Source organism: Cavia porcellus, unplaced genomic scaffold (assembly GCF_034190915.1).
Source record: "Cavia porcellus strain 051 isolate PalLab524CR breed Dunkin Hartley unplaced genomic scaffold, mCavPor4.1 scaffold_17, whole genome shotgun sequence".
In the NCBI taxonomy this organism is placed as follows: domain Eukaryota; kingdom Metazoa; phylum Chordata; class Mammalia; order Rodentia; family Caviidae; genus Cavia; species Cavia porcellus.
In genome coordinates this window covers 63,010,750-63,027,156 of record NW_026947500.1, presented here as the reverse complement: position 1 = coordinate 63,027,156, position 16,407 = coordinate 63,010,750, and the positions used below count along the sequence as shown (strand labels likewise).

Sequence of the window (16,407 nt, the reverse complement as noted above, 5' to 3'; positions counted from 1 at the left end):
CATTTACCTATAAGTGTCCAGTTTATCATTCTTTGTGGCTGAATAGTATTCCATAGCATAGAAACACCACATCTTTTTTCCCCATTCGTCAGTCAAATGCTCCAGTCTTTTTCTTTTGAGACAGGATCTTACAATGTAGTTTAGGCTGGCCTTGACCTCACAGTGTGACTGTCCTGCCTCAGCCTCCTGAGTGCTGAGATTATAGGCATGTACCACCACACCTGGCTGCTCCAGTCTTACAGATTGGGAAACAGGCTCAGAGCTGCTTCGAAGCTTGCCTGAGGCCATAAGGAGCTGGACCAGATGTCAGGAAGGGGTTTTCAGTGTTCCTCGTGCGTATCCACAAAGAATCCTTTTGCTTTGTTTTTTAGTTTGCAACAGGGTCTTACTTTATAATACATTGCCCAGGCTGAACTCAAATTGTGATCCTCCTGCCTCAGCCTCCAAGAGTGCTGGGGTGGCAGGGCTGGAGATCATTCCTGTCTCACATGGCTGTGCTGGGGAGCTCAGGTGAAGATGTTCAAGGTCTGTGTTTGAGGAGTTTGCAGAAACTGAGGTTTTATAGAAAACGGGAACAAAGGCAAGACTGAGGGTTTGCGTCGCTGGCAGCTGGGCCATCCTGGGTGAGTTGTGGTCCCGCTGATCTGCTGGGTGCAGCCTGTGGGTTCTGAGAGTCAGCATCGAGGTGATGACAGCTGGGAGGATGCAGTTCCTGAGTGGGGGGATGGCTCCTGCGTTGGGGGATCCTGGGTGGTCTGCAGGGCTCTGCTTCTCTGGAGTCCGGAGTGGCTGAGGCTTAGGACAGGGACCCGGGACCTGTGGGTGTCACAGCAGTGGGCCTGGAGGAGACACTGTAAATGCTGCTAACTGGATGTCCCCACAGACCCTGCAAAGCGCTTACTTCCTCTGTTTTCTGTTTTGTTTTGTTTTGTTTTAGACCGGGCCTCACTGGGCAGCCCAGACTGGCACTGAGCCCTCCCACCTCCGCCTCCTGAGTACTGGGATGACAGGTGTGCACCACCTCGTCCAAACACTGTACTGGCTGGCATCTTGGTGTCTGCCGCCTGAAGAGGCACGAAACAGGCCAGGTAAAAATCAAGACTCATAACTAGACCTGGTCCTTGAGAGTTAACCCCACAACATACAGAGCTGACCCCGATTTTAAGGCAGTAAGACAGAAAGGAAGGCAGACGTGCTCAGGTTTGATCTGCTTTAGGGTACGCGGCGGGCCAGCCTCTGTGGCCCTGTTGCCACGTCAGCTGACTGGGGGGGGGGTTCCTACTGTGGAGCTGGAGGAGAAAGCTGTGGTCTAAAAGTCAGGACTGTAAACCGGGCGTGGTGGTGCAGACCAGTCATCCCAGCACCCAGGAGGCTGAGGCGGGAGGAGCTCAGTAAGTTCAGGGCCGGCCTGAACACCTACTGAGATCCTGTCTCAACAAACAAATAAACAAATGGGAATAAAAGCTAACAAGTCAAGAGATCTGGACTACAGGCACTAGGGATGTGCTATAATTGGGATTTCTGCTAAAAGAAATGATTTTAGGTTTTCTTACCACACATGCCTGAACAAAATGGGTAACTAAGTGGATGATGAATATGGTAATTTGACTACTGTAATCATTTTACTATCTGTATTCCAAAACATATACACTTTAAATATCTACAATATGAGAGAAAAAGAAAAGTTAGAGGAATTTTTTAAAAAGATCGTTGCTTGAAAACCCTGAAGGGTTTCAATGTGAGGCTATCTAAGGTAACTTAGCAAGACTCTGTCTTAAATAAAATAAAATGTAAAAATAAAACATAGCCAGGCATGGTGGTGCATGCTTGTATTTCTAGCACTTGGGAGGCTGAGGCAGGAGGGTCACTATGAGTCAGAGGCCAGCCTGGGCTACAAAGTGAGTTCAAGGGCAGCCTGAACTATGCGGGAGGACCTTGTCTCAGAAAACAAAAAAGTGCGGCATTTACAAAGCTTGAGTGCAATTCCCAGTGCTGGGAAGAAAAAGAAAAGAAAAGAAAACAAAAAAGAAAGAAAGAAAGAATGAGTGAAAGAAAGAAAGGAAAGAAGGAAAGCCGATCTGGCATAGCAGCTGCCCTCTCCCTCTCATGGTGGCCAAATGTGACAGTCTTGGTGCCAGACCTGGACTTGGGTTCAATCCCTGGCTCTGGCTCTGACTGGCTGTGTGGCCCAGCACAAGTTGCTCAGCCTCTCTGGACCTTATTCTTCTGTCCATGAGGCAGAGACGCTGATTCCAGCTAACGGGGTGGCCATGGGGAGGAAACTCAGTCATGTGTGTAACCCGTTCCCCACAGGACTGAGTCTTCCTCCGCAGGTGGACAGGGCAGCTCAGATGTAGCCAAGGGGCCCCTCAAGTGAGGGATTTGTTAGGTTCACCAACACACAGCAGTTGATTCCCCAAAGAAAACTTGAAGTCTTTTGCAACAGAAGATGCCCCGCCCCCAGCCTCAGTTGTCCAGGTAACAGCTCCTGTTCCTGCTCTGATTGCTCCTCCCTCTTAGAAGCAGCCAATCACTGTGACCCTCACTGTGTAAACCAATCCCCCACCGACAACCCACTCTGCCTCTGCACTTCCTGCTTGCTTATCTCCTATAAGCCCTGGACCACCCGAGATCAGGGTCTGACTTTTGTGGGAATGACCCCCGTCAGCGCCCGTCAGTGTAAATAGATCTGCCTCCAAGTCCTGGGTGTGGTTTTGCTGTTACCATTTGCTGCTGCAGTAGACTGAAATCTCTTGCAATGTCCACTGCCCTCCTCAAGCTCCTGGCTGTCTCTGCTCCAAGGCCTGGTTCCCAGGGGTCCTGCTGTGTTCTCCCCCATCACAGCCGCTGGCTGCAGCCCTCTGCAGACAGGAAGTGCTTACACACGCGGGCTGCAGGCTTTGTAGCTGGCTTTTAAAGGAATCTGGCAGCGCCCAAAGCTTTCACGTTTTAAAAAGTTTTGATTTTATCCATACGCGTTTGCAATGCATGAAGTTACGTTCATCTTAGCGAGTAGGTGCGTGCACACAACCAGCTTAATTCCGTTTTATCCTCCTTTTCCTCTCCACCCATCTTCTGCCTTATGTCTCTAGATTTCCTTCTCCCATCATCACCATCATTATTACTTTTATTTTTAGTTCATGTTTATGATATACAATGTGTATCTCCGTTGTATTTGGTACATGTGCACAACCATTATGGCTTGTGTCTAAATGTCTCCCCGAACCCCAGTGCGCTCACAGCTTTCTCAGTTGTCCAGGTAACAGTTCCAGCTGCTCTTGTCTCAGGGTTTTCAGGAGGTAACTGAGTCATCTGTGTGCGATGCTGGCATTAAGGGTGCGTGATAACTAAATTGGTTTAGCGTAGAGCTGGGTGTGGTGGTAGCCTGGGTGGGGTAAGAGGGAATGGGAGGCTGTTGCTGCTCCTGCTCCTTGCCTGCCCGCCATGGACTCTTTCTGTCCTGCAAGGCCACCCTGCCTTGGAGTCAGCAGACTATGGACTGACACCTCCACAGACCGTGACTTAAAATAAGCCTTTGCTGCTTTGGCTTGCGGATGTTGGGTATTTTGTCCTAGCAATGAGAAAATAATTAAGGCAATGGAACATTTTAAAGCTTTTCACGTCCCCTTTCCTTCTCTCCCTCCCTTAACCCTAAGACCCCCGTCCTGTTTGCAAAGGATCGAGATTCCTATTTCCTCCTATCAAATCTTTATTTGCATTTTCATTTACTTTGTGTCTCACTAACATGAGAGGCATCATATGGTAGTTAAGCTTGCCTGTCTGAGTTATTTCACTTAACACTGTATTTTCCAGGCATATCCATTTTCCTACCAATGTCTTGAATTTATTCTTCCATTATGCATAGATATCACATTTTCTTTATCCTTTCATCTGTTGATGGACTTACAGGCTATTTCCAGAATTTAGCTATTATGAATTGTGCTGCTATAAACATGGGTATGCATGGATCACTGTAGTATGATGTCTTTAGCTCTTTTGGGAGGGTCCCTAGAAGGGGACTAGTTGGGTTACAATGGAATTTCTGATTTTAGTCCTTTGAGGGATCTCCATGCTGATTTTTATACTGGTTGCACCAGTTTACACTCCCACCAATGAAGGAGTGTTCCCTTTTCACCACAGCCATAGTGACATTAGTTATTTGATTTTTTTTTTTGTATTTTTACCAGTACCAGGGATCGAACTCATGACCACACGCTTGCAAGGCAGGCCTTATGCCACTGAGCTAAATCCCCAGCCCCAGTTATTTGATTTCTTAATGATAGCCATTCTTTCTGGAGTGAGATGGAAATTTGTTGTTTTAATTTGCATTTCTCTCATAACCTGTGAGGCTGAGCGTTTTTCGTTTTGTTTATTAATCATTTGTACTTATTTTGAGAAGTGTCTTCATTTCACCCCCTACCCATCTATTTTTTGATTGGGTCTTTTATATGGGAGTGTGTATAAATTTTTGAGTCCTTTATATATTCTAGGCATTAGTCTTCTGTCTGCATCATAGCTGGCAATCTTTTCCCCTACCCTGGCTGTCTCTTCACTGCATTGATTGTTTCTTTGCTGTGCAGAAGCTTTTTAGCTTGATGACCCCATCTGTTGATTCTCAGTGTTATTTCTGGGGTTCTCTTTAGCTGCGACTTCAAGAGCTGCACCTGTTTGACCTTTCAGTAGATTTAGTGTTTCTGTTTTCAGTGTTCAGATCTTTGCTCCGTTTTGATTTTCATTTCGTCCATTGTGAAGGAGAAGCATCTGGTTTCAATCTCCTGCACATAGATAAGGCTTTGACTTTTGCTTCCCATCATTCTTACCGGCAAGGAAGCCGTGTCAGGGTTTCTTTTCTGATTTGCTACAGGGCCCTGGCATCCCCGCCTCATCACCAGGGCAACAGGTTAACATCTAGTCAGGCAGCCAATTAGAAGCCTGGGTTTCCTCCGGAGGCCGGTAGCAGTTTCTAGGCTTCTGAGTGATTGATAATTGACGCAAGTCCTCGTTGTTCAAATTCTATTTCAAGGACAAAAGCATATTAACCAGAGGAGAGAAAGCTGTTGACAGCTGTGAATGAATATTCATAAGACAAAGCAGTGTACAAGGTGGAAAAATCCTATGTGGCTTCATGAGACAGGGACTCTTCCTCTGGGGGCTTTTAGAAACTCTTGTTTTGCCTAACTATAATTTAAAAGATAAGGACTGGCTTTTGCAGACGGGAAGGAGACCAAGAGGCAGAAGGGGGAGGGAGAGAAGGGCAAGGGAAGGAATGAAAGAGGAATTAGGGTGTGTTATGTACAAGTAGCAGCTGTCCGTGAGGAATTTAATCCTTATGCTCTGCAAATATGCACTAATAAAATAAAAAAAAATAACATTGGGTGATGATGGTTACATGATTGTATGCATATGACACAATAAAACCTAATTTAGATAAACTGTTCTAATGAAAAATCAAACATTCACACAGCAGGCAGATATCTATATCCACACCCACGTCTATGTCTATTTACATCTACATCATCCATATGTATATGTATATCTCCTTGTTTTAAACTCTGCTTGGGAAAAACAAAACACATAGCAGGCCAATGCATCTATATCTACACCGTCTGTACCCACATGGTCTGTACCCATTCCCGTATCTTCATCTGTGTCTTTGTATCCAAAAAACATAGCCCATGTCAGTTGTGCTTCCATAAAACTGATTTTAAAATTACAGACATGTGACTCTTCTGTTATTTCTAGGACTTTATCTGACAGCATTAGATGTGAAATTGAGGTCAGTCGATGCCTCATCTTTACTGGTCGAAATTGGGCACTGTTAGGGATTAAGAACTGGTGGTCAACTTAATGTCAGCTGGATTAAATCGGCACGGTGCTGAGCATAGATGCTCCACCTGAGGAAAGTTGCCAGCATAAATAGAGATGTGGAGAAGGAGAAGCTATGTGTTGAGGCCTTGAGGCATTGTGGGTTCTCCTATGTGTTGCTGTTTGAGCCCTTGGTTCTCCTGGAGAAGCTCTGGTCCTCACATCGAGCATTGCTTCCTGGCTCCGGAGGGGGAACCTTGTGCCCCTTGGTCTCCAGGATGAACTCATCATGCTGGCTTTCTGGCATGTACTTGACTGGGCTTGTCGTCAGAGGAGCTCAGGGCCTCTGTGTCGCTGAGGATGGCTGTGGTGCTTTCAGGACAGCCCTGGTCTTTGTTTTGAGTGTGACTTCTCGGCTCCAGTGTAGAACCCTCAACCTACCAGCACAGCTCCTTCACCCCGCTGCCATAGGCTTTCTAGCTTCTACTGCTGACCTTTGGGCCTTTCTAGTGAGGATCTGTAAAAGGGACTGGTGTGAGTCCTTGTGGGCTCTGGACCTTCAGTTGGACTTGTGGAAGGCATTGTCATGAGCTCTGGGTCTTCATCTAGATTCATGTGGGACCCAGGCCCTTGGTTGAATACTTCAGGTCTTTAGAGTTGTGGATAGATTTCTTGCATTTTCTTGTGTTAACTCTGGGTGGCCATCATAAAATATTACAAACTCCATGTCCTGATTTTAATTGTTCTCTGCATAACCCCTGACTACAACAGGCACATAGAAGGATTTTAGAAGAGAATCAAGGGATACATCATGCTGCCCCAAGGGGTTTCAAGCCAGATCCCTGGAGAATCCAGAGGCTCTGTGTGGCACCCTGCGCAAAGCTGTTCCTTTCTCCTGCACCCTTCCAAAGCTCATATCTGAAAAGTTAAAGCCAGGATTCTCAAGCATAATCAGAAAACTAAAACAAATTATTTTTCTGGTATAGGGAATGCAACCAAGAGCTTGTAATTCTGGGTAAGTGCTCTATCACTGAGCCACCCATCCAGTCTGCCAAAAAATTTTGTTCTTGCAAAACTCTTTGTTTCTAGGCTGTGTCTGAGGGACTGCAAGACGGGATGAGCTGGTACTCCACAAGCGGGGCGGTGGAACATGAAAGTAAGCCCCAAGTCTCCCAGAAGGATCAGGGCCAGACAAGAGGGAGACCTGTCCCAAGCAGGCTCCTGAATTCCCTGTCATGCTTGTTCATTTTCAGTCTCTTACAATCAGTGCTCTCCAATCTGCCCCAGGACCTTGGGACGTGTTATGCCTGCTACCAGAATGCCCTTGGTGGCTCATTCTCCCAGTGGCCTTTGATTCTTCTTCCACAAAATCTTTCCTGGATTCACCCCTGGTGGGGTCAGACAGTAAGGTCAGAAGTTCTCCTGGAAACAGGTTCTTCTCCTTCTGGGCAGAAAGGTACCTGAGGCTGCTCAAATATTCTGGTGATCTCTGCGTTCACTTGGCAGATGAGGGGTTTATACGGCTGGGTGAGTATCCATCCATCACCTGCAGCACACCCAAAGGTTAGCATGTAATAGACGCACACTAAACAGCGCACCCCTTTGAACCCTTACTCAGGGATCTCATGCCCCCATAGCATAGTCAGTAAAGTACATGCATGGCCAGGCATGGGGGTGCATGCTTGTAATCCCAGAACTGGGGAGGCAGAGGCAGGAGGTTGCCATGAGTTCAAGGCCAGCGTACGCTACACAGTCTCCAAAAAAAAATTTTTTTTTAAGGGTTAGAGATTTAGCTCAGTGGTGTAAGTGCCTGCCTGGCAAGTGCAAAGTTCGATCCCCACAAAGTTTTGTACCACAAAACAAAACTTTTTTCCTTCTGGAGGTGGATGGTGACAGTTGTAGAACAATGTGACTGTCCTCAATGTCCCCTGAATTGTACACTCAAATATGGTCAGTTCTAGGCCCTGTGCATTTTACTACGTAAAAGTCCACTGTGTTGGAAACAAACAAAAATAAAATAGCCACCTCGCTTTCTGAGTCGGCAGTCCTACAGGAACTGGCTGGACCTGGTCTTCGGGCCACTGTTCGTCAGTTTTGCTGTGGGATTAATCACAGTTAGCCTCACTCACCCCGACACGAGCCTGTGAGTGTGAACACATCCCCGGTGCTCACTGGTACAGCTGCACAGTCTCAGCTGAGCGTGAATTCTCCGCTCCGGATGCGAATCCTTGTTCCTGGGCCTGATTCTCAGAACACAGCTGCTGGAATTAACTCTGGGCACCACCCCGGATGTGGCAGTTACCTGGAGAGGGACACTTCTGCCAGGAGGAGGGTGCGGTCCCCCTCTGAGCCCCCGAGTCTGCCCCGGGGGACTCCTGTGGGCCCTGTGCTGGCTTCTTAGGTGGACAGGTCCTGCATGCAAGGTGTGAAGAGCGGATGAAGAGAAAAACAAGAGAAACAGAGCTATAGAGTCAGCTGGCCACGGCCTCGACCATGCTTGTACTTCAGCCTTTTACAGACGATCATTGCACAGGCAGTGAGAGGAAATGGGGGGGGGGAATGCTAAGTGCACGCAGGGCAGTCACTGTTTAACCACCTCAGGGACTGTTACTGTCTTTGCCAGCCATCTTATTTGCTTTCCTTCTGGACTTATCTTAACAAAACATCTTGCGTTGTCCAAGTGGCATTCTGTGCAGACCCAGGTCCTATTTTCAGTTCCTTATACACGACATTTTTGTTTTAATGCACAATGATCTTGCAAGACATCCTCCTGAGCACACATTCATGCAACCTATCAGTTTCCACAGTCCCAGGTTAGCACACATGAAATACATATTTAGTTAGCAATTCCTACATAATCCTGCAATCCCGGAGGTGGGTGGGCAGGGCCGAGCACCAGGGTATTTATTAGAGGCGACAGGAAAGTCCATACCCAGAGTCCTGCAAGGGAGAGAGAGTGGTGGTGCCAATTTAGTGGACGGGGTCTTGCTGAGCTCACGGAGCAGGTGAGTGACGGCTGCTTCTGCCCTCGCTGGAGTCCCAGGCCAGTGCCCAGGGCCAAAGCTGGGGCTCTGTCTTTGTCCCTGCAGGGATCTAGGCTTCCTGGTCCTCCTTTCGCATGCAGAAAGGGCCTAACTCAGAGGTGGGTCCCTTGTTCCCTCTGGTAGCACCTGCATGATGAAGGCCGTGTTTCTCCTCCTCTTCCTCCCCATCCTGGGGCTGCTGGTGTCCAGTCAGTCACTGTGTCCGGTTGATGAAGCCATCAATCAGAAGATCCAGCATCAAGCCAAGTCTCTAAGTGAGGACCCCCTTACCCAACTCACCATGGCCCCAGGGGGCCATGGCCTCCAGGACCCTGTCCACCAACCTGCTCCCAGTCCAGCCCTAGCGCCAACCAAACCTTCTCCAGCCCACCCTAGTCCTCCCTTCCGACCCTCACCCAACCCCATCTCCAGCAAAGGCCCAAACTCAATCCAACTTCCCCAACCCCCACAACCTGCACCTCCAAACCTCACCTAAGTCAAGGCAGAGGGGTCCTGTCCCCTCACCAGGCATTTCTTCCCCAGGGGAATGTCTTTCTTTTGGTGATGATTGAGCCCAGGCCTCTGGCTTGCCGGGCAAGCGCTAGCCTACTGAACTTACAAAGTAGCCCTTTCCCAGGGAAACAGGGTCTCAATACTAAGTAGCTGTGTTCAGCTGGGCTTGAAGTTGCAACCTTCCTGCCTCTGCCTCCCAGATAGCTGTGATTACAGGCCTGTACCACCACATCCAGCTATAGGGCAAACACTGGATTCTGTGTCTAACTCCAAGTCACCAGGGCCCTTGGGGCACTGAGGGTGAAGGACAGCCGGGTCTCACAGATGGTCTCATCCCCTCCCCTGCAGTTTTAGGGTCTCTGAACGCTGTGCCACTAGACTGCAGAAGCGTCTCCTCCAGGGGGTCCCTGGCCACATGTCCCGCAGGTGAGTACAGATCCCCCCACCCATGTTCAGCTGGAGCCCCAGCCTTCCCCCTCCATCCCAGCCCAGAGATGCCATCTCCTTAGCACCGTGTTGCCCAGACCCGCAGCCCCATCCCCGCATCCGGCGGCTCTATCCATGCCCATCCATGCCGCAGCCTCCCACTTCGGGTCCAGGTGCTCCCCAGCCCCTGCCCTGGTCTCCCTGCAGGCTTCGCGGTCACTGGCTGCGCGTGTGGCTCGGCTTGCGGCTCATGGGACGTGCGCGCTGAGACCACGTGCCACTGCCAGTGCGCGGGCATGGACTGGACCGCGGCGCGCTGCTGTCGTCTGCACGTGGCCTCCTGAGCTGTGGGTGCCATAGCATGACTTTGCGGGGCTGAGGAAGTGGGGCGAGCATGAGAGGGGAGCTGGAAATAAACCAGGAGATGTGACTGTGCGTGATTTCTTCAGCGTTGTGAGGCTCGGGGTACTGATCCGGCCCCCCTGAAAAATGCCACTTTCTAGCTCCTTCAGGGAAGCGGGGAACCTGGACTTTCTGGTGCCCACTTTCCTTCTTCCCTGGTTTCTCCCAACTCTTCTTCCAAGAATGAGACCTCCGTGTCATCTAGTGTCACCCCAGGCGAGGCTTGGAGGCCACCTTGATGGTCACTGTGGGTCCCAGGGCCCCACAGAACTTCCTGGCTCTTTCTGTGTCACCCCCCAGAGGGAGGCTTCACCAGACTCTAGGTCAGGCTGCTGGCAGATGCGTCCCGGTGTCATGGTAGACTCCCAACTTGTCCTCAGCAGGAGCCCTGAGCCGCTAACTGCATACCCCCAACTTGAGGAAGAGGGACCCCCAGACACAGGCAGTCAGGTGGAGCCGGAGGAATGGCTCCCTTGGCCTGCTGAGAACGTCTCCTTGGGGCTGGGAGTCACAAGTTCATGTTTCAGCACGGGCAGCTGCAAGTTGAAACCCTCACAGTCGGCTGTGCCCGGGGCACTTGCACCCTGTGAGTGCTAGACCTGAAGAGCCAGCTGGTGCAGGAACGCACACTTGTGATCTCAGCTGCCCAGGAGGCTGAAGCAGGAAGATCTCGAGTCTGAGCTCAGCCTGGACAACTCAGGGAGACCTTGTCTGGCAAACAAGAAAGGAACTGGGGTGCAGTCCAGTGTGAGATCTGGGGTTCAATCTCTAATACAGCGAAACAAAATAAACAGAAGGGGAAAAAATCCACCTAGAATGGAAGACTTCTTGGCTCCTTGTAGCTTAGACAGAGCATGGCACACAGTGAGCGCTTGGGCCATGTGTAACACCCTTAGATATGCCATGCAAGGATGGGTACCACATGTGTGCGCTCTTACACACAGCCGCACACACAGAGTACACCATAGTCACCACAGCACTACAGGGTTTTTTTCCTTTGAGGGGAGGCTTGAGACAGGGTCTCGCTATGTAGTCTAGGCTGGCCTTTAATTCATGGTGATCCTCCTGCCTCAGCTTCCCAAGTGCTAAGGTTACAGGCAATGCCACCAGACTCAGGGAACACGTTTGTCTCCTTTCTTTTCTTTAAAACGCCTCCTTCCTCTTGGACAGAATCTCACTATGTTCTCAGGCTGGCTCCAAATTTGCTATTATGTAGCCCAGACTTGTCTTGAACTGGAAATCTTTCTGCTTCATCCTCCTGAGTGCTGGGATTACAAATGTGATTTCTATTTAAAAAAAAAAAATTGGGACTATTCTTCCATGAAAGGCAGATGCTAGCCAGGCAACACTATGAATGTTCCCTGCATGACATGGCTGCTTGTGGGGCCCCAGTTTTTGCAGCTAAAGGAAACTGAAGCTGGTGTGATGGTGCACGCTGTAATCCCAGAGCTTGGGAGGCTGAAGCAGGAGGATTGCCATGGGTTTGAGGCCAGCCTGGACTATATAGTGAGTTTGAAGCCAGCCTGGTTATATAGTGAGTCTCTGTGTGTGTGTGTGTGGGGGGGGGACAGAGAAGGAGAGCGAGAGCGAAAGGAGGAGGGAGAGGAGGGGGAGGAGAGCAGGGAGGGGGGAGGAGGAGGAGGAGGAGACGACGACGACTACTGCAGCGGGGCCTGCAGAAGGCTACAGGGTCTCAGACAGATTCAAACCCGACAATGCCTCAATTGCTGTAGGCCCGCCTCCTCACTTGTCCATCAGAGCAGAGCCCGCTTCTAATTGGTCGGTCTCCTCCGGGCTGTTGTAACCTAATGCCTGACTTTTTTTTCTTAGACCTGGTGTCGTGGAGCTGGCGTCCAATCACTATTACATCGATTTTTCCTGGTGAGAAAGGATTTGGCAATGTTTTGGAGGCAACATTATCTTCACTAGATGGCAGTGACTGTTCCAAAGTTACCTTGAAGGCAGCCACTTATTTTAAACCAAGCTATAGCAGAACTCACTTCCTGCATAAGATCAGAAAATCTTACACAGGTTGCACTGTCCAAGAGCAGTCTTTTAATATTTGAAATATGGCCAATCTGGAGTGAGGAGAGCCTTAGGGCAAATGCACACTTGATCTCTGAGACTGGAACGTGAAACAAAGGGAGATAAGGAAAAAAGATTAACTATAAGCTACCTTCTTAACAATTTATCAATTATTTTTATTTTTGAGACCGGAGGAGTCTCATTGTGTTGCTTGAATAGTTCGTTCTGAACTTCTGGGCTTGAGTGATCTTCCTGCCTCAGCCCCTTGAGTGGCTGGAACTGCAGATGCATGCTGCCACACCCAGCCTCATTAATAGTTTTTATTTTTCGAGACAGGGTCTTGATAGGCCGTGCAGGCTAGGCTTGAACTCAGTGTGTAGCAGGATTCCATCAGAGGGCAGGCATATGGGTCAGACCTCAGTCCCCAATGTGGTCATGGAGGTGCAGGAGTTAACTGTCATTGCTTCACATCTTTCCTCCACAGGACTCTGTGAGTGTGTGTGTGTGTGTGTGTGTGTGTGTGTGTGTTACTGGGAATCAAATCCAGGGCCTCTGCACTGAGCTACATCCCTACATCTCTGATCTCTCTTTACTTGGAGACTAAATCACTAAATTATCCAGGCTGGGGTTCAAACTGCCACCCTTCTGCCTCAGCCTCCCAGAATACTGGGGTTACAAGGGCACACTATCATGCCTCGCTCCGTAGACCTTAAAGAAGAAGAACTAGGGGTAGGGGGAGGGGGCTGCACTGGAGCTCAGGGAAGGAAGACGTAGGCGGACAGGAAATCCTTCCTCTTAATGCCACAGTCCTTACCCTACTAGGCGTGAGCTGGGGCCATCAGCTTCTTTATTGAGACAAAAGACAACAAAAGACAGAAGGGAGGAAGGCGGCCTTGTTCATCCAATCTCCGTCTCTGTCTACACACACACACACACACACACACACACACCCTTTCCTGTAAAGTTCCTGTTCCGAGTCTGGGGGCTTCTTTGCTTTGCCTCCTCTGAGACAGGATCCCTCAGACCCTCTTGCGCTTGGTGGCAGTGACAGTGTCCCAGGGCAGCAGAGTCATGGATCCCTGAAAAGTGGCCGGGCCTCATTTCCTTCCCCAACCCCGAGATTTCCTCATCTGCCACACCACTTCCGGTGGGCGGGATGTGTGGACTGGCAGGCAGGCCAGCAGGCTACGTGCCATGGAGCCTTGGAGACTGATGTGAAGCAGCAGGTCACCATGCAGAAGGCGAACTTCAAAGACAAGTGCCGGGGGGAGCCGGGCAACAGCAAAGGTCAGGACCTGTGGGGTGGGGAGAGGATGATGGAGATGGATCTGGGCACCGGTGGGCCACACAGCCCCACATACCCCCGGAGCACCCCAAAAATGATCTGTGTGCAGGGCTGAGGGCCTCTGGCAGTTCTTTCCAAGCCTCCTCCCCAAATCACACACAGACACCGGTGATCCTGAGTATGAGAACATCACCCTGACCTTCCGAGAGCGGGACCAGCCCAAGGGCAGTCATCCAGGACCCATGAAATGCGGTGAGTAGCCACCTGCCCGTCCCTAGCGCACCCGGCTTGGGAAGGGGAACTTCGAGGTTTCAGTGAGTGGTGTGACAGTGTGGGGGTAGCTTTCTGGTGGCAACAGTGATGGAGTATCTAAAATGTTACTGCTGGTGCTCTGATGATCGTGTTGGAGAGACCGTAAGTGACAAGGTAGTTGATGGGGAAGAAGAGGTGTCAGAGCTGGTTGAGGGTACAAATGAAGCTCCTTGATGGTGACACTGTTGGCGACCAACACTGACATTGGCAGGTTCTAGTGACAGAGTTCCTGCGGGGTCTGCGTTGGTGACAGTGAGGTACGGCTGCTGTGGAAGGGACTGGTGGCGGCTGAGTCACTGATGGTGACTGTGATGGACCCAGCCGTGGAAGTGTTGGAGCAGCCAGTTGCTGATGGTGTGTTGATGGTCTGGCTGGTGGCATGAGCCCTGGTGGTCACCTGGCCTCTCTGTCCCAGCCCCTGCCCAGCCCAAGTCACCTTCGGGCAGTGCCCAGGTCCCTGCGTGGCTGCAGCGGTCCATCATGAGCCTGTACGTGCTCCTCGCCCTCATGTTCCTCTTCTGCATCATCCTCTCCGCCTTGGTCTTGGTGAAGAGTGAGTGTGCTCAGGGGAGGGCGAGCTGGGGAACCCAGAGTCCCCCCAGACCTGTTCCCTTCCTGCCAGCTCTGCCCCCAGCTCTGCCTTCTCCTAAACAGACACTGAGATGTCCAGGGAGATGCTGCACTTGAGAAGGGAACTTTCCAATGGTGCGTGTGGGTTCTGCGGGAGGCCTGAGGGGGGTGGAGGGCTCAGGGGAGAGGGGTGTCACCCAGACATGGTGACTCCATGCTCTCAGTCTCAAACTCGGCGTTGGAGTGCCAGGAAGAGCAAAGGAATGGCTGGAGCAAGGTCCACAGTGACATCGAGAAAGCCACCAACAGCATCACCAAGGCCTTGAATCCTATCGATACTAAGAACCAGCAAGTGCTCACAGGTGCCCCTGGCAGAGTCACCCTCCTGGGGGGGGGGAACCTGTTCCACAGCCCACACCTGGCGGGTGAGGAGGTGCTCAGGGTTTGGGGGGGGGGCAAAGGGTGATGCTGAGTCTCTCACCAGGGAGCCCCAGCGACAGGACGGTGAGGAACCCCAGGCTGGAAGCTGTCCGGAGGGGGTTCCCAGTGGAGGGGGAGGTTTGTCTGAAGGCTGAACCCCAGCATCACTGGTCTCCCTCTCTCCCATCAGAAATAACAAAAATCACACAGAAGATACAGAAAATCCACGAGGCACTGGAGAAGAAGACAAATGCAGGCAAGTTGGGGCCCAGGGACGTGGCTTGTGGGTTTTTCCTGGGGCATGGGGGGCCTGACCCTGCATTCTCCCTTCCTCACCCAGCACCTGCGTCTAAATAAGAGCACACGGCAGTCACAGTTTGGAGGACAGGATTCATGACTGCTCAGGCGATGGAGCATGGATGGGTTCCCCAGCCTAGTTGAACCTGCGCCTCGTTCTATGGCTGGAAAACAATGCATCAGGGTGAATGAGGGCTGTGGCGTTGTGCATGTGTGTGCCTGTGTGTGTGAACATGAAAGAGCACTTTATGCAGAATGTCCCTGCATCCTAAGGAATGGGTGTGAATGTATGTTGTGTCTGTGTCATTACATGTGACACACACGTATATGCCATGACATATGTGAGCACAGGTATTTCTCAGTGGGTGTCTGTGTAAGGACCCCACTAGTGTGTGTGTTGGTGCTATGTGACACCCCTCTCCCTGTCAGCACACACAGCTAGGAGCACACTGTGCAGCTCACTCGGGTGTCGCCATGTCTGCCCTGTCCCTCCCTGTGCCTGTGTGAATGGGTGTGTCCGACTATGTCATCCTGTGTGTTCAGATCACACACACACACAGGAGTGTGTATACTTATTCCTGAACTCACGCTTTGTGACTAATAAAAAAATAAAAATGTATGGAAAACAATGTGGTTTTTGACCTGTTCCTGGAGTAGCTGAGGAGAGCTGGGGATGGCAGGTGTGAAGGTCCCCGAGATGGGATGTGTTACACACTGAGCATGCACACGCCGTGGGGAGCCCTGGGGCAGAAGGATGGACAAGAATAAATGCCCAGCATGACGTCCTGTGCTCTGGGTGAATGATTGGGTCCACAATGCGCAAGGTATGTATCTTTATTGTTCCTTGATTGATGTGTTTTGAAATTTAGTTTTAGTTTTCTTTTTTTCCTTGAAATAAAATGAATTTGAAAAAAAGTATTTTAAGATTGAGGCAATAAAAATAAATGCCCTGCATAGGTCCTGGGCGGCCCTGGGTCCTAGCGTGCGTGCCCCATGCAGGCAGCGGGACACAGGCATCGCCCGAGGCGCACCCGGATCTCTGAGTTGCTCGGCGTGTGCCTCTAGGAGCAGCTGTGTCCCGAGGATCCCGGGGTCACTGAGCACGCACGCCTCGGCGAGCATACTGCATGCACTTAAGTGAGCCCAGAGAACTCGTGCCCAACCTCGCACACGCAGCTCCGGGACGAGAGCTGTGAGCTCGACGTGCTGAGGCTCGGAGCAACGGCTCACAAGCGCTTCCGCCCAGCGCAGTCGTCTAACTCAACAGCCCAGCCCCGCAGCCCTTCCGCCGTTGACCCCTTGCGCACGCACGCCCCCTTGCGGCCGCTA

At 50.8% G+C, this 16,407-nt stretch overlaps 2 protein-coding genes across 3 annotated transcripts; both read left to right on the top strand.

Annotated features, from left to right (window-relative positions):
- Positions 1 to 8,655: 8,655 nt before the first annotated feature.
- Retn (resistin) lies at positions 8,656 to 10,197 on the top strand. Of its 2 annotated transcripts, none has more exons than XM_003468376.4 (4): positions 8,656 to 8,810; positions 8,973 to 9,103; positions 9,690 to 9,767; positions 9,975 to 10,197. In XM_003468376.4, exons 2-4 carry the CDS (start codon positions 8,980 to 8,982, stop codon positions 10,109 to 10,111), a joined length of 339 nt encoding a protein of 112 aa, XP_003468424.2. In that variant the 5' UTR covers positions 8,656 to 8,810; positions 8,973 to 8,979; the 3' UTR covers positions 10,112 to 10,197. The 2 variants fall into 2 exon arrangements, with proteins under 2 accessions (XP_003468424.2, XP_063084459.1); XM_063228389.1 differs by having other exon boundaries at positions 8,666 to 8,810; positions 8,895 to 9,103.
- Positions 10,198 to 13,146: 2,949 nt separating this feature from the next.
- On the top strand, positions 13,147 to 15,723 carry Mcemp1 (mast cell expressed membrane protein 1). The gene is made up of 7 exons (XM_013150944.3): positions 13,147 to 13,481; positions 13,642 to 13,731; positions 14,207 to 14,344; positions 14,446 to 14,496; positions 14,586 to 14,723; positions 14,972 to 15,037; positions 15,122 to 15,723. The coding sequence occupies exons 1-7, from the start codon at positions 13,427 to 13,429 to the stop codon at positions 15,136 to 15,138; spliced, it is 555 nt and encodes a 184-aa protein (XP_013006398.1). The 5' UTR covers positions 13,147 to 13,426; the 3' UTR covers positions 15,139 to 15,723.
- The last annotated feature ends 684 nt before the right edge of the window (positions 15,724 to 16,407 follow it).